The sequence below is a fragment of the Myotis nattereri genome (assembly GCF_964212035.1).
Source record: "Myotis nattereri genome assembly, chromosome: 5".
Classification (NCBI taxonomy): Eukaryota; Metazoa; Chordata; class Mammalia; order Chiroptera; family Vespertilionidae; genus Myotis; species Myotis nattereri.
This window is the reverse complement of record NC_138080.1, coordinates 12,863,664-12,889,736: the sequence shown is the minus strand read 5'-3', so window position 1 is coordinate 12,889,736 and position 26,073 is coordinate 12,863,664. Positions and strand designations below refer to the sequence as shown.

Below are 26,073 nucleotides of genomic sequence, written 5' to 3'. Positions count from 1 at the left end.
ATTTATAAAATTCAAAGCATTCTTAGGAAATCAATTGAAGAATAAGCAGAGGCACATAAAATTAAAGAGATCAATTAGATTTCTTTTTTACTTTAGTATGTTTTTTTGTTGATAATAGAGAGGCAGAGAGAGGGAGAGATAAAAACATCAATGATGAAAATCATTGATTGGCTGCTTCCTGCATGCCTCCTACTGGGGATGGAGCCTGCAATCCAGGCATGTGACCGTAACTGGAATCGAACCCTGGACACTTCAGACCGCAGGCTGATACTCTATCCACTAAGCCAAACCAGCTAGGGCAGATTTCTAACATTAAAAAATGCATGTCTTATTAGAGTCATTTCTAGTGCCATAAAGAAATTCCTCATAACCATATATGAACTATGCAGAGAGACTATTAATATATTGGAATGTACTGAGGAGTTTTTATCTGATCAATACACCTTAAGTTCAAATGATTTAAATTCCAAAGAGCAAATAGTAGGCAATCACTTGCCAAAATCTTACTCTTTAACAGTGATTAAACCATTGTGTCAGGGAACTAGCATAGCACCGAGAAGCTCAGAGCTCAGAGTGGAAAGTTTATGAAAAGTGATATTTACCTGATCAAAGCAATATCATCAATCAGTCCACCTTTCCCATTATACACACTAGTGGCTTTTATGCCAAGTTTACTGCTGGCCACCGAGAGTAAATCAGATAAAGTTCCATATACAGCAACCACCTGTAAAACACACCAGATTAATTTGAACAATTTGCATAATGAATTTCATCACTCATAAATCATGAAGTATCACACTATAAACTGGACTATAATGAGATTATCATGTAAAAGAGGATTTTGAAAGGTTCTTGAGTGTTCCTTTCTCTTCTATAACAAATATTTACTGAGTGCCTAATACGGCTGAAATCTAAAACTACAGAATCAGAAATTGTCTGACTAAAAGCAAACTACAACCTTAAGGTATGTTAAATAGTGCTCCAGTTATGCTGCCTGTCGACTTGAGACAAATTATTTAACCTCTTTATGCTTCTGTTGCTTTACCTAGAAAAGAAAATTGTCGCACCTACATCAGAAGGTTGAAATGAGCTAATGCATAGTTAAGAGCTCAGCAAAGTGCTTAGACCTATTAAATCTTTATAGTGTTTTTACATTATTCTTTTGCTATAGAAATGGTTTATTTAAAAAACTAGAGGCCCAATGCACGAAATTCGTGCAAGGGACTCCGAGGACCCAGGCGGCTGCCACCTCGCCCCAGGGCCCTCACAGCCCGGCTTTGTCCGAAGGTTGTTAGGAATGTCATCCAGAATGTTGTTTGGCCATCTGGTCTAATTAGCATATTACCTTATTATTATTATAGATAGGAATGATTTATTGCTGTTTATTATAACATTTATTACATCAATTACCATATGAAAGGTAACAACTTCCCACCTCATTTAATTCCTCAGTAACTACTTATTTTATAAAAGCCAGACTTTAGCGAACATTCTAAATACAGCAAGCAGTTGGGTTTGATCTATCCAGCTGAACTGATCTGTCCTGCGTTCAATCAGGCAGTCTGATGTGTGTGTGAGGTATATGCAATTGCTTAGGTAGGGGGTTGAAAATCTCTACATGAAGTGAATTTCTTGCTCCAGTCCTAATTGTAACTATGGATTCCCAGCAGCTGAGTTGTATAGTTGTACCTTATCAGTTAGGATTTCTGAATGTTATGAATAAAAAGTAGGCAAGGAGCTGAACATGAAGCATTTATAGCCAATTGACTTCCCACAGGATATTGGATAAACATGCCATATGAAACGAGAACTGGGCTGGGCCTTTGCTCGCCAGTGACTGGAGTATAGTAGGCACTGAATTTTTAGTTAAATAAGTGAAGTTAATAGCTGGGTATGGAGGGAGTTGTTTGCTAATCTAGCAGCATGCAATCTTTCAATAGCAGAGTACTCAGATTCCAACTGTTTCCTCTTGTATCATAAGGATAAAAAACCAGATAATTGTTCCAAGTATTTGGGGGAAGGGTTGTAGGCAAGCACAATTTAAAGGGGACTAAGTGAATTATTAAAATAATGCACAACCCAATGGATAAATAGCATGTGGTATATACATACAGTGGAATATTATTCAGCCATACAAATAATGATACTACAATATGGGTGAATCTGGCAAACATTATACTAAGTGAAATAAACCAGACAATAAAAGGACAAACATTGTGTGATTCCACTTATATGAGGTAATTAGAACAGGCAAATTCACAGAGACAAAGTAGAATAAAGGTTACCAGGGCAGAGTGGGAAATGGAGAGTCACTGCTTAATCAATAGAGTTTCTGTTTGGGATGATGAAAAAGATTTGGAAATATAGAGTGGCGAGGTTATAAACATTGTGAATGTACATAATACTAATGAATTGTACACTTAAAAATGGCTAAAATGTTAACTTTAATATTCTATTTTTTCCACAATAAAAAATAATAATCCAAAACACTTGCAAAGAGCAGACACACCATAAATGAAAGCTTGAATAAAATGTGTCCCTCACATTTCCTATCATTTTTCACATCTGTAACAGAGCCTGGAAATCTCACCTTTATGGCAGATACATGTTCCTGGGAGAAAAGGAAGAGAAATAAACTGCATAAGGCATGTGTACAGGGTGTGAAGAGAGAAAACAGAAAAAATAATTTAAAAATGCAAAGGAGCAAGAGATTGACCAAAGGAAATGCAAACCAACTTTTACAGTATGGAAAGTGCTATGGGTGGCAAGTAAGAAAACCCTCCTTTCAATATTAACATCCTTGTCTCCGCTGCTATACTAAGAATTTTCTAGATAGGTCTTTCTCCTTCTCCACTTTTTACTACTGCTTCTTGTACATCTCTACATGGCTTTATTTAGCCTGACACTATCCCCTCCTAACCCTAACATCAACTTTCTCTTCAAGCATTTCTTTTCCCTTCTCTCTCAACTGGTCATACCATAAAATGGATGCAAATTTCATGCATCTGTGTATATAAAGCACTGTATTTAATTTAAATAGTAGAACCTACATTTTATATGACTTTTTAAAAAATACAAAATTAAATTGTTTTCTACTTCCATATGATTTTTTTTTTCCTGTGGGTCAGTTGTATCCTAATGAAAATAAAGACCACCCACCTGCCCTAAAAATTTAGAAGCCACTAGTTACAAGAAGCTATTTAAATTTTAACCTATTAAAATTAATTAAAAGTTAAAATTCAGTTCATCTGTCACACTAGCCCTTCCTTCCCAAGAAACTCCAATTCCTTTCCCTCTCTAGCCTCTCCTCACCCGATTCCTTTTGGTTTTTAATATTTAAATGTTTACATTCATTTCTGTATTTCTGTGCTCAAAAGCCACAGTAGCTAGTGGTTACCATGTTGAATAGCACTGGTATGGAATATTTCCACCATCACAGTTGGATAGTGCTGTTCCAAAGAGCAGAGGAAAATTAAGAACAAAGAAATATCTATTTTAATTTTGTTAGGCTTGACCATGCCATAGCAATGCATAGCAACAAAGTGATAGAACCTGTTTATATTGGAGGGTTGAGGGGCTGCCTTCTTTCCTTTCTTCCCCATTGAAGTCAAATTTGATTATAAGACAGGAAAAAGCCATGTATAGAGTCATGCAATTCTCAGGGCAATCAAAGCACAATAGGAGTTTCCTTGTAGGTTGCAAAAATAATACTACAACATGGGTGAATCTGGAAAACATTATGCTAAGTGAAATAAACCAGACGATAAAAGGACAAACACTGTATGATTTCAATCCAGTTTAACTTTTACTTCATTATCACTTAAATCAACCCTCATATACTTTAAACACAATTTATCATTTGACTAACATATTTTTCTGATCTGACTTTCTGTCTAGACTGTAAAGGTTTGACTAAAAAGTTTTTATGCATTCTTTGAATACAGGTAACCAACTATCCTCTGGGATGCTGATGAGCAGCACTCAAGTTTAGCCAAAGTGCTACCCTCCTCTTTGAAGCCAGAAAAATAACCACAGCCAGTTTAAAAAGAAGGATCCACTAGATTAAATGTTACACTACCAGGCTTATAGTAAGCCTTTGACAAATATTTAAATGGTGGATGAAATTTTCATTGCTTTCAGAGTGTTGAACTGGGACATGCCTTTTTTTGTGTGTGTTATATTTATCTGTCTTTTCCACTGACATTAAATTGAAACACAAAGTATATAGTATATATGCAATTCTAAAGTGATATTCATAAAATTACTGAAAGTGGCTGTCTTTGGATAATGGAATTATGGTAGACTTATTTTCTTATGAACTTTTGCTTTGTTTTCCAGATCTGTTACAATGAACTTGTGTTACTGATTTAATAAAGGACAAAAGTTATAGTTTATTTGAGGTTGCCATTGCTCTAGATCAGGGCTGGGGGACCCTTTTTCTGCCAAGGGCTATGTGGATATTTATAACATCATTCTTGGGCCATACAAAATTATTAACTTAAATATTAGCCTGCTATATTTGGTCAAACATTTAATTAACTCACCCCTAATGCCTTGGCTGAATCAGATCAAATGATTTCAAGGGACCCAAGGGCCAGACGTTCCCTACCTTGCACTTGCTTTAGAAATAAAAATTATTTTTTGCAGTTGACAATCTAGCAATTGACAATTTCCTTAAAATAAAATAAGCAGAGGGCCATCAACTAGAGAAAATGAAATTTAAGTTAATGCAAATAATAATTCTGTAAATTTGAAAATGCCCCTTAAATTGGACTAATATACCTGTTTTTCACTTGGAGGGGATTTTTGGCTTTTTTTTTTTTTTTAACCAGATCACTTTAGTTTGACTTTTTTTTTCTAATACTTTTATTGATTTCAGAGAGGAAGGGAGAGGGAGAGAAAGATAAAAACTCCAATGATGAGAATCATTGATTGGCTGCCTCCTGCACGCCCCCCATTGGGGATTGAGCCTGCAACCTGGCATGTGCCTTGACCAGGAATCAAACTGTGACCTCCTGTTATATAGGTCGGTGCTCAAACCACTGAGCAATGCTGGCTGGGCTAGTGTGACTCTTGAGCATACTAATACTAACAAATTATATTGAATTTTATAAAACTAATATTCTAAAGCTCTTTCATATAAACGAATCAGAATATCAGATTTAAAAATAGTCTGTTTAAAAAAGATTCAAACAGACTAGTACATGATGTATTTTTCTTTATATAACAACTAAGTTTGTTATATACTAAGTTTACTTTGGTCCTCACACAGTGGCTGAGCATTTGTAAAATGGTCATGATCATAATGGTTATTTGCTTCATGTGCATTATACTCCCCAGTGGGGACCTGAAAGTTCCATGTCGCTTTACTAACTTAGGCACTATACCAGGGGTCCTCAAACTACGGCCCGCGGGCCACATGCAAATACAAATATTGTATTTGTTCCCGTTTTGTTTTTTTACTTCAAAATAAGATATGTGCAGTGTGCATAGGAATTTGTTCATAGTTTTTTTTTTAAACTATAGTCTGGCCCTCCAACCGTCTGAGGGACAGTGAACTGGCCCCCTGTTTAAAAAGTTTGAGGACCCCTGCACTATACTATACCTAGAATGAAAGCACTCTTTGGAGTAAATTGAGAAACACATCTGTTAAAGTTTATGACCACTATAATATACTGCTATTTAACTTAATCGTTTCTAAATTTCAGGTCCTATGATAAGTGAAAGCTATCTATCAATTGAGAAAATAAATGGTATATTATGCACAGCAGGACTTTTCAGTTTAATGTAAGTTTTAAATTTGCCTTTAAATACCATTTTCAAATTGTAACCTATGTTAATAAAATTCAAAAGTTAAAACCTGCACATGTATTTAAAACATTTTTTATATCCCCACAATATCTATTACATAATACACAATCGATAAATACTTGTTTAATTTATGCAGGCCAATTTAAATTACTGCAAATAATCAATTACAATGACTAACTTAATGTAGAGCTCAACTTACTCTACTTACACATTTAGTTGAATACATTTAAAAAATTAAAATGAATTTGTTCCTAAAAAAGATGACATTAACTCTAGACCAGGGGTGGGCAAACTTTTTGACTGGAGGGCCACAATGGGTTCTTAAACTGGACCGGAGGGCTGGAACAAAAGCATGGATGGAGTGTTTGTGTGAACTAACATAAATTCAAAGTAAACATCATTACATAAAAGGGTACGGTCTTCTTTTTTTTAGTTTTATTCATTTCAAACGGGCCGAATCCGGCCCACGGGCCGTAGTTTGCCCACGGCTGCTCTAGACCAAAAAGGCAAATACTAAAATATTAAAAATTAAAAAGTCTGAAAACACCAAGTGTACTAGAGGATGTGGATCAATGGGAAGGTTTAGTCAATGCTGGTGGGACATAAATTAATGCAATGACATTGAAAAATAATTTGGCACTATTTTGTAAAATTAAAACATTCACACACCCTAACACCCAATAATTACAACTTAAATATATAGAAGCCATGGTTCTCAAATGTGTAGTTCCTAGACAGGCAGCTGGAACTAAGGGAATATGTTAGCAATTCAAATCCTAGTCCCACCCCAGACCTACTAACACTGAAACTTTGGGGGCCCAATGTGTTTTCTCAGTTGCTCCAGGTAATTCCAATGCATGCTATAAAGTCTGTGAACCATGGCCCTAGAAAAATGCTTGCATGTGTATCAAGATACATACATATGTATATACATATGTGTATATATATATATACATATATTTATATTTATATATTTATATACACACACACACTTGTGTGTGTATATGTATATGCATATTCATGGAACACTGTTATTTTAATATCAAACTATAAAGAAAATAAACAATTCAAATGTCCATTGATAGGATAATGGATAAACTGTGGTAGTATATTTAAATATTTATATTTATACAAAGAAGAATGAATAAACTACCACTATGTGGGACACTATTGATGGAACCTTAGAAATATTATATTAATAGCCAAGTCCAAAAAGACTACATGCAATGAGATACCAAATTAGGATATATTTCACAAAAATGACAAACACAGAATATATAGTTTAGTTACACATACATAAGTGACAAAACTATTAAAAAAGCATGGAAAAGAGAAATACAAAATTCATGAAAATGGGATAGGCAGGGGGAAAGGAAAGTGGATGAACACATTAAGTTATTGGTAATAAGCTATTTCTTGGGTTGTGTGGCAAGCTTACTGAAATTTGTTATGCTAATGGCTTTTTAATTTTATGCATATTAATATTCTTTATTATATTCTTTTATAGGTACCAAGTATATTTTAAAACTGTTTAACTTGAAGAGCAAGCCCTCACAAGGTTCTTATTAGATATTTAGATTTCAATAAGCAAAAGTTCACATAGATTTTCACCTGCCTTTAACTCTAACAATATAATGGGTTCAAATCTGGATATATAATATCAACAACATATTTCTGACTAATAGCAAAGCCGGAAGAAAACAGTTACTTCCTGGACCAAGACTATAAACATCAGTAGAGAATTAAGTTCTATTTCATATCCCACTAAGTCTGCAGCCTGGCAAGGTGACTCAATACAAAGACGGCACTCTATTAGTGTCGGCTGAATGACTAAGGTATCCAAAAGGCCTATGTTTTGCACAGCTCATGACTGAATATTCTGAACTTATGTTCAAGAGATACAGAAACTGAATTGACACCAGGTTGCTCAGAAGGCACTTGCTATGCTCAGGTATCTGAGTCCTCATTTCAATTTTCTTAACACCAGCTATTAGATGGAATAATAAAAAGAGAACAATGGGAATTCTGAGCATATGGAGAAAGGATGAAAGGCAATTTTAAAAAATTCAAATTCAAAGAATATGATTTTCTAAACAACATGAGGACTTTTATTGACTGCAGTAAATATCTCCTAAATATTTATCAATAAATTTAGTGAAATTTTGCCAAATACCAAATTGACTTTAAACATGAAAAAAAGAAGTTAAAGAAAAAAATTCTGAAATGGTTTATTTTCATGTGCTGGCAAATATTTTTAAATGTCTTGCTAATTGGGATGATCTCATCCTATCATTGGCTAATATTTCAAAGAAAAATCGTACAAATTAAGGACGCACTTATTGTTAATAGCAGTTATTAAATAAAATTTCAAACAGACTTCTTTAAAATCTGGCACTTTTTGACTTCTCAGATCCAAAGAGATCCACCATTAAAAAAATCTCATAATTTATATTAGGAGAAGGGGCAGCGCTGCCATTTTCTCATTATTTATTCTTGCAGGATTATACTGTCTTCAACCCGCCGATTCTTTGAAGAAATCTTTTAAAGCCACTTGGCATTGTGGTGAGGGTTAATTTAGAGAAAAAAATGGATAACACGGATCTTAACCTGGGACTTGGTAGCTTCCATACATCACAACATGCCAAAGAGAACCAACCCAGTGAAGCTGCCCACCTAAACACACTCCCTTCTCTCAGAAGACTTGGGAACAACAGACACATTGGGTGGTGGAAAGCATCTGTGTCTTTCCAGAATGGGGAAAAAAAAAGTTGTAACATTATTTTATGTTTTTAAGTAAAAACCATAAATCTTAAACTCCACTGGATCCTCTTGTGCAGCCTGTGGTGCGGCATCTCACTGTGGAAAGCACTGTTTTAGAGAATACACAGTCCACCCTTCCACATCAAAACGTTCACTAGTTACACTTTATTGTTTATTCACTAACTAGAGGCCCGGTGCACGAAATTCGTGCAAGGGGCTCAGCCCTCGCAGCTGCGGCTTCCTCCGGAAGGATGTTGGGAAGGTTGTTCGGCTGTCTGGTCTAATTAGCATATTATGCTTTTATTATTATAGACTACACAGAAAAGTCATGATGACCATATTTTGTCCCCTGCAGTGACTCTATACCTTCCAACCCCAGGATTCATAGCCCTGTCTGGCAACTGCTGAATAAGCTTCATAGGACATTAATTTATTTGAAAAAACAGCAACACTGACATTCTGATGAGCAGGAAACAAAAATACAAGCTACAAATAAAAAGATAATGGAAGTGACACAGATGTTCCAACTGGTGGATGGGAAAATCAAACTCTATTTTGTAGTCATGCTTTTTCCCCAGCATGTTCTTTATGAACATCATGTCATTATTATACCATCCTGGCTAAATACAGTCCCTTTATATATGCAAAAATGCAGGCTGTTATGTATTATTCTGCTCTTTTGTCAAATAAAAGAATTCTAATAGATTTATTTTTAATCAGCTGAAGGGAGAGGAGAGGAAACACTGACAACTTTGGCATAGAATGTTTCCCAGTTGAGCAATAAGGATAATGGCATGACATTTTAAATATTGACTCATACTAGTATTTTTCAATTTGTATTTTTATGATCTTTTTAACATAAACATTGATCTTTAGTTATTTGAGATGTGTTTTCCAATCTTCTGAGATTCTCTAGCAAAATATTTTTAAAGCAAATAAAATTTAAATCCAAAAATCTAATGGAGTCAAATCTGGACAGCTTAAAAAATGTATCCTATCTAATAAAAGAGAAACATGGTAATTAGCCGTACGGCCGCTACCCTTCCCATTGGCTACTCTGTGAGATATGCAAATTAACTGCCAACCAAGATGGCGGCCGGCAGCCAGGCAGCTGACGCGAACAGGGAGGCTTGCTTGCTTCAGTGATGGAGGAAGCCAAGCTTCCCCGCCTGCCTTGCCGGCCTCTCAGCTGCACTCTAAGCAACATTGTAACAAATATAGAAGCTAAACAAAACCCTGGGCTTCAGCCAGCAGGACCGCAACATTGTTTCAAATACAAAAGGTAAACAAAGGCCAGAAACCTGCTTTCAGCAGCGGAGGTCTCATAGCTGGAGCTGAGCCTCAGAGCTAAAGATGGCCCAGAATAAAAAAAAAAGGAAAAAAGGACAGGTTGGGAGCTTCAGTCATCCGCCAGCCTGAAAACGGCCCTCAGCCCCTCACCCAGGCTGGCCAGGCACCCCAGTGGGGACCCCCACCCTAAAGGGGGTGTGACCAGATGCAAACAGCCATCATCCCCTCATCCAGGCTGGCCAGGCACCCAAGCAGGACCCCCACTCTGATCCAGGACACCCTTCAGGGCAAACCAGCCGGCCCCCACCCATGCACCAGGCTTCTATCCTATATAGTAAAAGGGTAATATGCCTCCCAGCACCGGGATCAGCGTGACAGGGGGCAGCGCCCAAACCCCCAGATCGCCCTGCAGCTCTGTGTGTGACAGGGGGCGGGGCCACGGGGGGGAGCTCCTCAACCCCCTGATTGGCCCTGCTCTGTGCGTGACAGGGGGGAACTCCTCAACCCCCTGATGGGCCCTGCTCTGTGCGAGACAGGGGGTGGCGCTGCAACCTCCCCATTGACCCTGCCTTGAGTGTGACGGGGGCGGTGGCCTAACCCCCCAATCGGCTGTACCCTGAGCGTGACTGAGGGTGGCATCGCAACCTCCCAATCCGCCCTGCTCTGTGCATGACAGGGGGTGGCGCCCCCAACTTCCCAATGGGTCCTGCTCTGAGGCCGACCAGGGGCTGCACCTAGGGATTGGGCCTGCCCTCTGCCACCCGGGAGCAGGCCTAAGCCAGCAGGTCGTTATCTCCTGAGGGTTCCCAGACTGCGAGAGGGCACAGGCCAGGCTGAGGGACCCCCCTCTCCACCCCCCACCCCCAGTGCACAAATTTTTGTGCACCGGGCCTCTAGTTAAAGATAATATGGTAAGACTAACTAACACAAGAAACTTACAGCGTAAATACCTGTGCTTGGTCTAAACATCTTATCTTTCACAGACTAACACAGCAGAGAGATTGGATGAAAAGGTGCATCAGAGGCCGTTTTTGAGGACATATTACAATTGTAACTTTGGAAATACTAAAGCTTTCTTCTAGTAATATAAGTTTTAGATTGTGAATGTAGTTAACAACAGACAAAACAGGTTGAGAAAAAGGTTAATAATGGTCAGTAATAATGTAAATCTTGGGAAGCATCTTTTAAGGCAGCATTTATGAAAATTCAGAAACTTGAATTTATGCCAGTTCTGTTGTATCTGGGTATTAAATCTCTAAGACCAGAACACAAAATCACAGTCAACAAACTACAATGTGGTTCACATTTTTAGAGCATGTTTAAAACTGCAGAATAAGTTGGAAAATCATTTTTTTTTTTTCACACCGTGGCACAATTACACTATTTAGAAATTTACAATGTCTCCAAATTATGCAGGAGACAAAGTGCTCTGGCCAGGAATACAGCGAAGCCAATTTACTTTTACCTTCGACTCTCAGGCTTAGTTAGTTCTAAATGTCATTTAGCCGCACCATCATGTCTGCCTTGAACAGTCACATTTTCCAAAGCAGCCGGACAACTTTCCTGGGTGGGGCAAGCGCTGAGAAGGAAAAGGCTTCATTTTGGATTGCTCTGGCGCTGGAAAATATTTAGCACCACACCCTCCACAGAGGCCTAACGCAGAAAGGAGCAGCGTCCGGCCAGCCCCTGGGCCGGTCACAGCCCCCCACCCAAACACGGTGAGACCAGAGCGCACAAGTTTGGCGGCGGCGGGGCTTGGGGCCCCTGAGAGCGAAGGAACCGTCAGGAAAATGTCCCTCCTTTCCGAGCCTCTATTAGACCTAGGATGCGAGCGCATCTCATGTATTCACTGATGGAGCTTTATTTTTTTACCCGATCCAGCCCGCATGCCACCACTGGAGCGGACCATTAGTCAGCACCAAGGTGGAAACGGGCGCCCGCGGGCCGGGTGCGGGCAGCGGGGTCTTCCGGGAGGAGGTGGGAAGGGGAGCATCGGCGCCCAGCGCTTGGGTGACAGCAGCCCTCCGTGCCCTCGGCCCCCCGGCCCCACACCGGGACTGGGGAACGATTAGGCACCGGCTGACCTGCGCGGGTCCGTGGGGCGGCCGGGGAGCCGAAGGGCAGGCTCGAGGTAGGAACCTGGGGGGCTGGGAGGAGGCGGCGGGGACCCGATTTTCACCTCCCAGACCCCCGCCACCCCGCGCACGCCCACCTCCCAGCCCTTGTCCCCAACTTCAGCCCTCTGCCCCGCGAGCCCGCGCCGCGCTCCGCCGCCCTGGCCCCCCGCAGCCCGGCGCGCCTCGCCGCCTCCGACTCCCTTACCTTTCCATTCCTGGGGCTGCCGTTAAGGAACAGGGTCACCCGCCTCATCGCGCTGACCCCGCCGGGTCCTGAGTGAGTCGCCACCCTCCCACCTGGCTCTCTCCCCACCTTTTTCTTCCCCCGCCCTTCCCCTCCCTCCACCCACTCGGACTCTCCCCCCTTCGCCACCTTCCTTCTCTTACAGACACACACACGCGCACGCACTCTCCGTCCCACACCCCCGGGTTGGCCGGTCCTCCTGCCCACCCCGCCTCTGGGCGCTTCAGCCAGCCTGGGGCCCTTCCCCCAACCTCCCCAGAGTGACTTTAAGCTCGACCAATCAACCGGCGGCGCCGGTCAGAAACCCGCCAATCATCACCTTGTACTGGGTGGGCTCATACTAACTCCGCCCCGGTGGAAGGACGAGAGCGCGGCTGCGGTCTGGCGGGGGGGGGGGGGGGGGTTCCCAGCCAATCAGAGCAGAACTTGGAGCCGGACCGCGGCTCCAAGCGTTAAGGAGCAGGCGCAAACCCAACATCAGGTAGACCTCATCTGCATAGGGAGGTGGGGTTTGAGGGAAGTGGAGCGCTAAGAAGTGACTCGCAGGCACCGGCGCCGGCGGCTGTAACCCCGCCCTTCGCTCAACCCGCGGAGGAAACGGCTGCCGTCGGAGCTGGCTGATTGGGTTAGAACCACCCCATCGTTCTGTCAGGATTGGTCCAATGATTCTTTTCGAAGTTTGCAGCATCCAATCGAAAGACAGGAGGGGTGGGCCGAAGAGGTAACCGTAGGGTTCCTCCGCGAGACTCTCACGGTAAGTAGTCCCCACGGACACGGGGTAACAAGTGTTCCCTCTGCTCAGTGAGTCCCCCGCAGCTAGCGGTCGCTTCTCCCTGAAGTCACGAACCCCCTCGTGTTCCCGGGACGGGGAAGTAGAGGCCTGGGGGGTTTCGGGGCGCGCGCGGACACCGCGGGTGGCGGCGGCGCAGAGGTTCCCGGAGTAACGTCGGTGAGCCGCGGGGCGGGGCGGGCGATTTGAATCCGGAGGCGGGCGGCGGCCGCGCGGAGCTGAGGACTGGATTCCGCGAGCGACGGGTCGCGGTGGTCGGTGGCCCGGGACGCGGCAGTCGTCCAGGCTGCTGGCTCTCGAGCGAGCCCTGCAGGACGGAAGAGCCGAGGTTTAGAAGGCAAGGCCGCCGCGACCCTCCCGTGCTGCGGCGCGTCCACCGAACCCCGGGCGAGAGGGGCCGGAGGTAGGGTCTGGCTTCCAGGTATCGTACACGGCCGTGCTGCGTCTCAGGAGTGTCGTCTCCTTACCCTGCCCCACGGAGACAGTGGTGCTCCTGCGACCGGGGCTGGTTCAACCCGCGTGCTTTTCAAAATGCAGATTTCTGGGGCCCAGCCCGACCCCCTGATTTAGAATTTCCGCGATTCCACGAAGCTGGGCCTTTCGCAGGGGACGCAGAGGACTCAGACGTTCGCTAAGATTGAGAAGCCAGGGCCTATAGCAGCGATTGTCAACGTGGTTTTTTTTTTTTCTTTTTTTTTTAATCCCATGGCACACATAAACTAATCACCAAAATTCTGTTGCATACAAAAAATATGTATTTTTTGCCAATCTGACAAAATAATAGGTGTGATTTGGATTCATTCACACCAGACGGCTGTTGTGTTGGCTGTTGTCATTGTTTTATTTGACAGTCAGGGCCCCTGATGAAACAGGAGTGCATGTTTTTAAACATTCTTGCAGCACACTGGTTGGAAATCATTGGCTTACAGTATGGGGCTTGCTTTTTTTTTTTAAAAAAAAAAAATTTCAAACAGCAGTTTCCACCATTTCCTTCTAATTTGAGTTCCAAAAGTACTCTCCACATCTAATTTCATGCCAATGTAGATTGTATTTGAGTTCAGTCTTGAATGAGGATCTTCATTAAATCACATTAATCTGGGGAATGGGAATCTTCTTTTTTCTCTTCTCTTTTTTTAGATGGATACCAATTCAAAAGACAGCGAGCCCTTTGAAACCAAGGAGCCTGCTGTTAATGCTGGTATGTGGTGATCCGTGGCCTCCTTGTGAAATTTAAGATTTAGGTATTTGCCTTGGTAGTGAAGATTAATTAGCCCCCTCAACATCTTGTCTGTTTCAGAAAAGGCCTCTTTCCCTTTGGGAAATGGGAATCTTGTAACTTCCCAGAAGCCTGCAGCTGAAGTGATTCCTAATCCTGGCACACCAGATAATTTCAAATCCCCTTGGGACTTCTCCAGAGTAACTGTACAGCAATTGGGAATTACGCCTGAAAGCTTTGTAAAGAACTCTGCAGGTAAGAAGAGTATTTCAGTGCTTTTAAAGTTTAAAAATAACTGCAGTATAACTCAATTTGTTCCCCTATCCTGTGTACCTTGCTACTTTACGTATCTAAATTGATTGACTCTGAAAACGCGTTTGATCAGAGAGACTTCTGTGGACATGCACAGTTCATCCAGCATAGCAGGAGACCAGGGTCGGGGCCACCCAGCACGATTACGTTCCTAAGTCAGAGTTGTCCTTCCTGCGCAAACTGGAAAAGATTGTGTGTGTAAATCATGTTTTGACCCAACACATGTCATAGAGGAGTGTGTATACTATAAATAGTAAGACACTTTATGGTCACATATGACAAAAATAAGAGAAATTTGAAGAGCAAATAAGAAAATATTACATTGAATGATTGGAGTTTGCTTCTTTCAAAATCACAAACAGAAAATTGGCTCAAACTAATCTTCAAGGAGTAGAAGGAAAATTCCCCTGTGAAGTCTGACTTAGATGAAGGAGAAATATGGGGGAGGAATTAGATTTGAGAATAGCATTTAGAAATGGAAGGTAATGGGGGAGGTGAAAGTCAAAGGGCACTAGACTAATACCTGATTGAGACAAGACTGAAGTGGCACGCCATTCCAGGCTTTCTTCTCAAGAACATCACTCTTAGGCCTGTAAAAATCTACATTTATTTTCTGTGCTTATGTATATGGCCAGAATTCAGGGTAGTGTGCCAAAAGTAGATAGATAGCTAAGAGAAACACCTTACCTTGAAGAGCTGAGAACAGGAAAGTGCATGTGCCTAGGTGGAGATTGTTACTTTCAGTCCATGGGGATTAGACTGGCTAAAGAGTTTTGGTCCAAAGCCAGTCATTACTCTGTGTGCTAAAATATGAAACAAAAGTGAGAACTATTAATTATAAATATATTCATACATTTGTTCCACACAGCTCTGTGTGTGTGTGTGTATCCTATATAATAAAAGGCTAATATGCAAATTGACTGAACGACAGAATGACCTGCTGCTATGATGCGTACTGACCACCAGGGGGGCAGATGGTTGATGCAGCAGCTGCCCCCTGGTGGTCAGTGCACTTCCACAGGGGGAGCGCTGCTCAGCCACAAGTGCCTGCTGCTCCTGCTCAGCCCGGCCTCACCGCGCCCAGTCAGTCCTGATTGGGAGAGGCTTGTGGCACTGCAGCAGTGCTTGCCAGCCATGACCCCTGCGTCTGGCATCCATCCCAAGTGGGGGGTGGGAGGGGTGGGATGCCCTTGCCGGCCTGGAATCCGAATCCATCCCATTGATGTTCATACTGGTTGTTGGGAGCCACCTGGCGGCCGCTTTTATAGAGTTTCTTCCTTGTGGAGCGTCTAGGGAGTGGCAGAGGCCACAGTGCCCAAAGCCAACTTCCAGGAGGCCGGTGGCACTGCTGGGTTCGTGCTGGTGCCGCCAGTCTGTCGGTGCCTGGCTCGTTCTCCGGAGTTTGGACCTGCAGGACTACTGAGGGAGTGAGTGGCTGCCGTTGGGCTGGTGGGCCGCCGGGACGGGTCGGCCAGCTGAGTGGCGCTCCCGCTGTGGGAGCGCACTGACCACCAGGGGACAGCTCCTGCATTGAGCATCTGCCCCCTGGTGGTCAATGCACGTCATAGCGACCAGTCGACTGGTCGTTCAGTTGCTTAGGCTTTTATATATATAGATATGTATACATAATTTTTCTCTTTTTAAATCATCACCCGAGGATATTTTTCCATTGATTTTTAGAGAGAGGGTGGAATTGAAGGGGAGAGACAGAGCGAAAAACATCCATGTGAGAGACACATGGATTGGTTGCCTTTCGCACATGTCCAGATATGGGGCCAGGGATCGAGCCTGCAACTGTGGTACGTGACTGGAATCCAATCTGGGACTCTCTAATCCATGGGCTGGTGCTCTATCCACTGAACCAAACTGACTAGGGATCCATCCAACTATATTTAATAAATACCTCTGTGTACCTGGCACTGTTCCAGGAATATGGAATGAATCAGTGGACAAAGCTTTTTATCCAAGTGATCATTTGTGAACAATTTTGCCTATACTCCTCTATTTAGATTTCTGTACCACTTGTTTATCATGTTGTCTCTCAGACTGGTATATCACAGATCTTCAGGACATGCATACTGAGGATTGCCTTGTTTTGTTTCAATTTAAAAGAGTTTTCATTATAGGAAAGTCATCATCCTGCCTTAAAAAATCCAGACGACGTTCTACAGTTGGTGTTCGGGGCTCTCCTGAAACAAACAATCTGATTCGTTTCATTGCTCAGCAGCGGAATTTAAAGAATGCAGAGAAGTCTCCTTTGACACAGGATTTCCCTTTTCCGGTATGATTTTCTTTAATTTCTGTCATGAATTCTAGGGAGAATGTTTTGCTTTCGTAACGTGTTTCTACCTTCCTGTTTTGGATCTGGAGAGATGGTAATTCTCTGTCTTATTGGAAGTGTGCATTTAATGTAAATGTTGAGCATGTAAATAGGTTTACAGTTGTTCATGTGGAAAATAATACAGTAATATAAGTAATAAAAGAATAAATTGTTTTGCAACTGTAAACCTACTTTTGCCAACCCCTGTATTAAAAGTTATAAGATTCTGGATAGAAATGGCTTTCTAGAGGAGCTTTCTTTTTTATTTTGCAAATTTTTTTCTAGTTAGTATCTATTTTTCTATAATGAGGTGGAGCAGTGTTTTCCAACCTTTTTCTTTAGATATCTTATCTCTTAACTGTGTAACTTTTTTGTGACTACTTTATGTTGGCATATAGGGCAAGAGTTTTCAGGACAAAATGTATTTGGGATAACCTGTGGAAGGGAGCAAATTATTTGCCTGCTGATGGGCAACTATTCAGATATTTTTCCAGGTTTTTAGTAGAATAACAAAAGTCAAATAGTAGTACGAGTCTTGCTATGAACGACACAGTCCCCAGTTTATCCTTCTTAAAGGACAATTGCTTTTGCCTCTTGTGCTATTGGCCTTCCTATTTTAAAATGTACTTACATTGCCCACTTCTTTATTTTTAGACAGTATGTGTGCGTAGGCCATCTAGTGCAGTGCAGTAGTTCACAAAGTTTATCTGCAGATCCCTGGGGATCCCGGAGTTCCCTTCAAGATGTCAGAACTATTTTTTGTAAATGTCCTAAGTTGCTGTTTGCCTTTTTCACTGTGCTGATGTTTACATCCGTGCTGCAAAAGCAGTGCCGAGTAAAACTCATGGCACCAAGTTGTCATTTTATTCATCACTGACAAGCATTCACAAGAAATAGTAATAATGCCAGTTTCACTTAATATCCTGATGCAGCAATAAAAATTACACATTTTATTAATTCTCAGCCCTTGAATATTAAGTGTGATGAAATGGGAAGCATGCATCAAGTACTTCCAAAGTACATACAGAAGTGTGGATGTGTTGAGGAAAATTAAGTTGATTATTTGAGCTCTGAGCTGGACTAAACACTTTTTTCATGGAACATAATTTTTATTTTAACAAATGACTGATAGGCATTATGGTTAGTCATACTTGGGGATGTGGCTGACATTTTCTCAAAAATGTATGTGCCATTTAAAGCAAAAACTGAGATACTTCTTACCAATGAAAAAATTTAAGTTTTCAAGAGAAAATTGGAATCTTGGAAAAAATTCACCACCATTAGCTTGATAACTTCCCAGTAGTTAGCGTTTTCTGATCAGTGGATTTATTGAGTGTGATATTTTGATATTGCGTAGTAAAATATGTCAACATTGGAAATCTGCATAGATGAGTGAAGCCATATTTTCCAAATGACAGTGTATGCAAAATATACCCTCAAATTGCAAGATAGACCCATAGATTATTTTTAAAAAATTTTCATTTTTAGAAAGCGAGGAAGGGGGGAGAGAGAGAGAGAGAGAGAAATGAAAATTTTGCTTTCTCACATCTAGCGATAGTTTTCCCAGCACTCTTCCCCTTTCCCATTTCTTCCAATATAGTCTATCAATTATTTTCTTTTTTCCTAGCGCCATCTGCCTTCCTGTTGGCTTGGTTGTCACAAGCTTTGTTGGATAGGTGTTATTTTGTGACTTTTTTTCATCATCCGTGGTAGTTCTCTTTTCCTCTCCAGTTTAAATTCGCTATTTCCTTGATTGAATATCTTTCTCTTGTCTTGCTTTACTACCTCATTTTTCTGGAACTTCTGCACAGCTGACAAAGTTTATTCTACCAGCGTATTGAGTTATAGGTTGTCTTAGTATAACAGAAACCTGGGTTGGACATATATTTTCCATCCATATTTTGAAGACATTGTTCCGTTGTATTTTAGCTTACAGAACTAAAGAATCCTGTTCATTTATTCAATCAACACATTTTTATTTCCTATCCTTTAAATGGCCTGCTTTTTAAAAAATTTAAAAAATTGTTAAAATAAGTACTATATTAGTTTCAGGTTTACAACCTAGTTAATCAATTTTTTATTTACCTACTGATGTAATAGTCTGACACCATGCAAAATTATTGTGTTATTATTGACTACTAGAGGCCCAGTGCATGAAATTCGTGCACTGGTAGGGTCCCTAGCAGCTTCTGGCTGCCAGCCAGGGCCTCCCTCCCTTCCCCATGCCAGCCTGCCCCCTGGTTGAACTCCCGGACAAACTCCCAGTCGAGCGGACAATTTGCATACTATGCTTTTATTATATAGGATATTCCCCTATTCTGTACATTAAATCTCTGTGACTTATAACTGGAAATTTGGAACTCTTAACTCTTCTTTGCCTTTTTTGCTCGTCCCCCAAACTCCTTCCCCTCTGGCAGCCATCAGTTTGATCTCTGTTTCCATGAGTCTGCTTTGTTTTGTTTGTTTGCTTTGTTTTTTTAATTCCACATATAAGTGAAATCATACGGTATTTGTTCTTATCCATCTTATTTCATTTAGCATAATACTCCCTAGGTCATTGATGGCAAACCTTTTGAGCTTGGCGTGTTACCATTTTGAAAAACTCTAACTTAACTCTGGTGCCGTGTCACATACGGAAATTTTTTGATATTTGCAACCATAGTAAAACAAAGACTTATATTTTTGATATTTATTTTATATATTTAAATGCCATTTAACAAAGAAAAATCAACCAAAAAAATGAGTTCGCGTGTCACCTCTGAAACGCGTGTCATAGGTTTGCCATCACTGCCCTAGGTCCATCCACGTTGTCCCAAATGGCAAGGTTTCATTCTTATGGCTGAGTAACATTCCACTGTGTGTGTGTGTGTGTGTGTGTGTGTGTGTGTATGTGTGTAGGCTGTTTCCATATTCGGCTATCTATCCTATATAATAAAAGCCTAATATGCAAATCAACCAAATGGCAGAATGACTGGTCAGCAGGGGGCGGCAGTGCCAGGTCAGCCAAGGCAGGTGCCAGAGGGCAGAGGGAGGGAGTGGCGGTGACCAAGCCTCTAGTCGAATTTAATAAAAGAGAAACATGCAAATTGACCATACCTCCACTATACCCACCAGTCACACCCACCAGCCAATCAGGAGCGAATATGCAAATTAACCCAACTAAGATGGTGGCAGCTGTGGAGCTGGAGCCAGCAGGAGGCTTGGGTTGCCCCTGGCAATGGAGGAAGCCAAGCTTCCCGCCTGCCCTGCCGGCCCTGAGCTCCACTCAAGGCTACAAAGTTTCAATTATAGAAAATAAATAAATCCTAGATACCTGCTTCCAGCTGCCATGGCCTCCACTCAAGGAGGGGCTGCTTCCAGCCCTACCAAGGCTAAAAAGTTTCAATTATAGAAGATAAATAAATCCCAGATACCTGCTTCCAGCCCCCGGTCGTGGCCAACCTGCAAACAGCCATCAGCCCCTCACCCAGGCTGGCCAGGGACCCCAGCAGGGACCTCCACCCTGAAGTGGGTGTGACCAGCCTGAAAACAACCCTCAGCCACTCACCCAGGCTGGCCACACCCCCATGGGGTGAGGGTCCCCGCTGGGGGGCTTGGCCAGCCTGCAAACTGCCATCATCCCCTCACTCAGGCTGGCCAGGCACCCCAGCGGGACCCCCACCCTGATCTGGGACACCCTTAAGGGCAAACCAGCTGTCCCCCACCCATGCACCAGGCTTCTATCCTATATAATAAAAGGGTATATAATATGCAAATTGATCCTAACAGCAGAACGACTGGGAATGACTGGTCACTATGATACATACTGACCACCAGGGGGCAGATGCTCAATGCAGGAGCTGCTCCCTGGTGGTCAGTGCGCTCCCACAGGGGCAGCTCTGCTCAGCCACAAGCCAGGCTGACGTCTGCCAGCACAGCGGTGATGGCGGGAGCCTCCCACCTCCTCAGCAGCGCTAAGGATGTTCGACTGCAGCCTAGGACTACTCCCTGCTGGCAAGTGTTCATCCCCCGAGGGCTCTCGGGTTGCCAGAGGGATGTCTGACTGCCAGCCTAGGCTGTTCCTCCGGGGAGTGGGCCTAAGCCAGCAGGTGGTCATCCTCCGAGGGGTCCCAGACTGCGAGAGGGCACAGGCTGGCCTGAGGGACCCCCCGAGTGCACAAATTTTTGTGCACCGGGCCTATAGTATATATATAAAAGCCTAAGTGATCGGCCAACCATCCAACGTGCTGGTAGCTATGATGCGCAATGACCACCAGTGGGTAAACGCTCAATGCAGGAGCTGCCGAAATGCGGTGACTTGGCAGCTGCGGTTCTTGGGTGATGCACCCGGAACCAGAGAGGAGGGAGCCGATTCTGGGGTGTGTCACCCGAGAACCACCCTCTTGCAATCCAGGACCTCTCGGAGGATGTCAGAGAACTAGTTTTGGCCCAATCCCTGCAGGCCAGGCCAAGGGACCCCACCGGTTCACAAATCTGTGCACATGGCCTCTAGTTGTAAATAATGCTGCAGTGAACATGGGGTATATGTATATATCTTTTCAAGTAAGTGCTTTGTTTTCTTTGGATAAACCCAAATGTGACTTGCTGGGTCATATGGTAGCTCTGTTTTAATTTTTTGAGGAAACTCCATAGTTTTTCCGTAATGGCTGCACCAATTTACCTTTTCACCAACAGTATATGATGATTATTCTCTTTTCTCTACATCCTTTCCAACACTTATTGTCTTTGATGATAGTCTGATGGGTGTGAGATGATATCTCATTGTGTTTTTGATTGGCATTTCCCTGATGATGAGTGATGTTGAGTACCTTTTTGTGTATCTGTTTATTTGGAAAAACAACTATTGAGATCTTCTGCCTATTTTTTAATTGTATTGTTTGTTGTTTTGCAATTGAGTTGTAGGAGTTCTTTATATATTTTGGATATTAGCCCCTTATCACATGTAGAATTTGCAAATATTTCCTCCTGTTTGGTAGATTGCCTTTTCATTTCATTCTTTTGAGTTTTTTTTTTTATTTGCTATGGGAAACCTTTTTAGTTTGATGTAGTCCCACTTGTTTACTTTTTATGTTGTTGCCAAATCAGAAAGTCTGCCAAGAGTAATGTCAAGGAGCTCACTGTCTGTATTTTCTTCTAGGAGTTTAATGTTTTCAGATTTTACTTTCAAGTCTTTAATCCATTTTGAGTTAATTTTTGTGTATGGTGGAAATTGGTGGTCCATTTTCATTCTTTTGTATTTGGCTGTTCATTTTTCCCAACATCATTTATTGAAGAGACCCTTTGTTCTTTGTATATTCTTTGCTTCATTGTCATAAATAGACCATCGATAGGTAGGTTTGGTTATGGGCTCTCTATTCTTGTTTTATTGATTTTGTGTCTTTTTATGCCAGTATCATACTGTTTAATTACTATAGCTTTGTAATATAGTTTGAAGTCAGAGAGTATGATGCCTCCACCTTTGTTCTCTCTCAAGATTACTTTGACTATTTGGGGTCTTTTGTAGTTTCATACAAATTTTATCATTGCTCTATTGCTGTAGTGAATGTAATTGGAATATTTATGGGGATTATATTGAATCTATAGATTACTTTGGGTACTATGGACATTTTAGTAGTATTAATTCTTTCAAACCATGGGCACAAAATATCTTTCCACTTATTTGTGTTTTCATTAATATCTTAAAATTTTCAGTGTACAGATCTTTCACGTCCTTGGTTAAATTTGTTCCTAGGTATTTTTTTTAATGCAAATGCAATTGTTTTCTTAATTTCTCTTTCAGATTGTTATAAATATATAGAAATGCAACAGATTTTTGTATGTTAATTTTGTATTCTGCAGATTTACTGAATTCTGTTAATTCCAACAGTTTTTTGGTGTGGAGTCTTTGGTTTTTTTATATATATGCTAGAGGCCCGGTGCACAAAAATTTGTGCACTCGGGGGGAAGGGGGAGGTCCCTCAGCCCGGCCTTTGCCCTCTCGCAGTCTGGTACCCCTCGGGAGATAACGACCTGCTGGCTTAGGCCTGCTCCCAGGTGGCAGAGGGCAGGCCCAATCCCTAGGTGCAGCCTCTGATCGGGCTCAGAGCAGGGCTGATTGGGGAGTTGGGGCGCCGCCCCTGTCATGCACAGAGCAGGGCGGATCAGGAGGTTGCGATGCCACCCTCAGTCACGCTCAGGGTAGGGCCGATTGGGGGGTTGGGGCACCGCCCCCTGTCACACTCAAGGCAGGGTCGATGGGCAGGTTGCGGCACCACCCACTGTCACACACAGAGCAGGGCCAATCAGGGGGTTGGGGCGCTGACCCCTGTCACTCACAGAGCAGGTGGGTTGGGGCTCCATACCCTGTCACACACAGAGCAGGGTTGATCAGGGGGTTGGGGAGCTCCCCCCTGTCACGCACAGAGCAGGGCCCATCAGGGGGTTGGGGAGCTCCCCCTGTCACGCACAGAGCAGGGCCCATCAGGGGGTTGGGGAGCTCCCCCCTGTCACACACAGAGCAGGGCCGATCAGGGGGTTGGGGAGTTCCCCCCTGTCACTCACAGAGTAGGGCCGATAGGGGAGTTGGGGCACCGCCCCTGTCACACACAGAGCAGGGCGGATCAGGGGGTTGGGGCACCACCACTGTCACACTCAGGGCAGGGCCAATGGGGAGGTTATGGCTCTACCCCATCATACACAGAACAGGGCCCGTGGGGGGGGGGGGAGGGTTGGGGAGCCGCACCCTGTCACGCACAGAGCAGGGCCGATCAGGGGGTTGGAGCACCGCAGCCTGTCACACACAGAGCTGCAGGGCAATCGGGGTTGGGGAGCTCCCACCTATCAGGCACAGAGCAGGGCTGATCAGGGGGTTGGGGTGCCTTCCCCTGTCACAAACAGAGCAGGGCCGATAGGGAGGTTGTGGCCCTGCCCTCTGTCACACACAGAGCCGCAGGGCGATCAGGGGGTTTGGGCGCTGCCCCCTGTCACGCTGATCCCGGTGCTGGGAGGCCTCGCGGCTCCGCTGATCCCAGTGCTGGGAGGCATATTACCCTTTTACTATATAGGATAGAGGCCTGGTGCATGGGTGGTGGCCAGCTGGTTTGCCCTGAAGGATGTCCTGGATCAGGGTGGGGGTCCCGCTTGGGTGCCTGGCCAGGCTGTGTGAGGGGCTGATGGCTGTTTGCAGCTGGTCACACACCCTTCAGGGTGGGGGTCCCCACTGGGGTGCCTGGCCAGTCTGGGTGAGGGGCTGAGGGCTGTTTTCAGGCTGGTGGGTGACTGAAGCTCCCAACCGCTCCTTTTTTTCTTTTTTTAATTCTGGTCCAGTTTTAGCTCTGAGGCTTGGCTCCAGCTCTCAGGCCTCCGCTGCTGAAAGCAGGATTCTGGCCTTTGTTTACCTTCTGTATTTGAAACAATGTTGTGATCCTGCTGGCTGAAGCCCAGCCGACTAAAGCAGGTTTCTGGGGTTTTGTTTAGCTTCTATATTTGTAACATAGTTGCTTAGAGTTGCAGCTCAGAGGCCTGCAGCGGCAGGCGGGGAACGTTGGAGTCCTCCGTCACTGAAGCAAGCAAGCCTCATATTCGCTTTAAGCTGCCTGGCTGCCGGCTGCCATCTTGGCTGGTAGTTAATTTGCATATTGCCCTGATTAGCCAATGGGAAGGGTAGCGATCGTACTAATTACCATGTTTCTCTTTTATTAGATAGGATGTATATATGTGTGTGTGTGTGTGTGTGTGTGTGTGTGTGTGTGTGTGTGTATATATACACACACACACACACACACACATATATATACATATATATATATATATATAGAATATACAAATAGTGACAGTTTTATTTCTTCCTTTCCAATTGGGATGCCTTTTATTTCTCTTTCTTGCTTAATTGCTACTTCTTAATCTTTCAGTGTTGAGGTTTTAGTGTTGATCCTTCCCACTATGGATGATGGAAATCTAGCCCTCTTTCTTCCTCATACCTATTATCATACATACTAGAGGCTTAGTGCACAAAATCGTGTGTGGGTACGGTCCCTAGGCCTAGACCAGGGGTGGGCAAACTTTTTGACTCGAGGGCCACAATGGGTTCTTAAACTGGACTGGAGGGCCGGAACAAAAGCATGTATGGAGTGTTTGTGTGAACTAATATAAATTCAAAGTAAACATCATTACATAAAAGGGTACGGTCTTTTTTTTTTTTTTTTTTAGTTTTATTCATTTCAAAGGCGCCGTAGTTTGCCCACGGCTGGCCTAGACTGTGATCAGGCCAGCAGCCTGCCCTACCCCCCTGCCTCCACCCACTCGGGTTTCCTGTTTGCCATCCAGGGATGGGGGCCTGATGGCCAGGGGAGGGACCAAGATGTCGGCCATTCCCACCCACTTGCCAGCCCCACCCCTGCTGCAGGTCGCCCTCTGTGTGTGGGGCGACCGACTGGCAGGGCGGGGGCCTAGGCCTGGTGCCACCTGCATCCCCTGCCACCCAACCCGGGTCCCTGTTCGCCATTGGTGGCAATTGGAGCCTGCAGGCCAGGGTTAGGGACCAAGAGATCAGCCCATTCTGCCCGCTCACCAGTCCCGCCCCCCGCTGCCACCCTCCTGGGTTCCCGTTCCCCGTCTGGCCGATGGGAGCCTGATGGCAGGGGGAGGGATCCTGCTCGCCGCCCCACCCCTGCCACAGGTCACCCTCTGGGTGTGGGACGACCAGCAGGACAGGGGCCTTGGTCTGGTGCTGCCCACACCCACCCCAGGTCCCCGTTTGCCATCGACGATCGATCGGAGCCTGCTGGCCGGGGAAAGGGACTGAGAGGTGGTCACTGCACTTCATAGTGACGGGTCAAGCAGTCGTTCTGTTTGTTCTGCTGTTATGGTCACTGGGTTTTTATTATATAGGATATTCCTATCCTCTACAACTTCCCGATAGATTGGTTACATCAGTATTCAAATGTTTACTTCTTTCCTGTCCTCTCCCCTACTACTAGCTACTCCAATTAGACCACTCCATTGAGCATACTCTTGTCATCATTCATCCCAAATGACCAAGACAAAGATAAAATCTAAATTTGCATCTTACTCAACCTTCCTTTTTTTTTTTTCTTTCCTCAGTTTTTGATATGTTCGACCACTCCCTCTTTGAAAAGCTTTCTTCACTTGGTTTCTGGACTGCCACCTGGTTTTCTTCCTGTGTCACTGTCGTTCTTTCTGTGCTTAATTTGCTAATTCTACTCTTTTTTATTT

At 43.6% G+C, this 26,073-nt stretch overlaps 2 protein-coding genes across 2 annotated transcripts in view; one reads left to right on the top strand and one right to left on the bottom strand.

Annotated features, from left to right (window-relative positions):
• The window catches only part of KCTD9 (potassium channel tetramerization domain containing 9), a 46,644-nt gene extending 34,212 nt beyond the window's left edge, over positions 1-12,432 (bottom strand). Inside the window, exons 1-2 of the mRNA XM_081090631.1 lie at positions 12,184-12,432; positions 603-724 (exon numbers count right to left, since the gene is read on the bottom strand). Coding sequence (XP_080946757.1) covers positions 603-724; positions 12,184-12,231 — 170 coding nt within the window. The 5' untranslated portion in view covers positions 12,232-12,432. The remainder of the gene's footprint in view (positions 1-602; positions 725-12,183) is intronic.
• Positions 12,433-13,651: 1,219 nt separating this feature from the next.
• CDCA2 (cell division cycle associated 2) overlaps positions 13,652-26,073 on the top strand; it is a 71,027-nt gene continuing 58,605 nt past the window's right edge. The window contains exons 1-3 of the mRNA XM_081091070.1: positions 13,652-14,210; positions 14,310-14,483; positions 16,667-16,821. Coding sequence (XP_080947196.1) covers positions 14,150-14,210; positions 14,310-14,483; positions 16,667-16,821 — 390 coding nt within the window. The 5' untranslated portion in view covers positions 13,652-14,149. The remainder of the gene's footprint in view (positions 14,211-14,309; positions 14,484-16,666; positions 16,822-26,073) is intronic.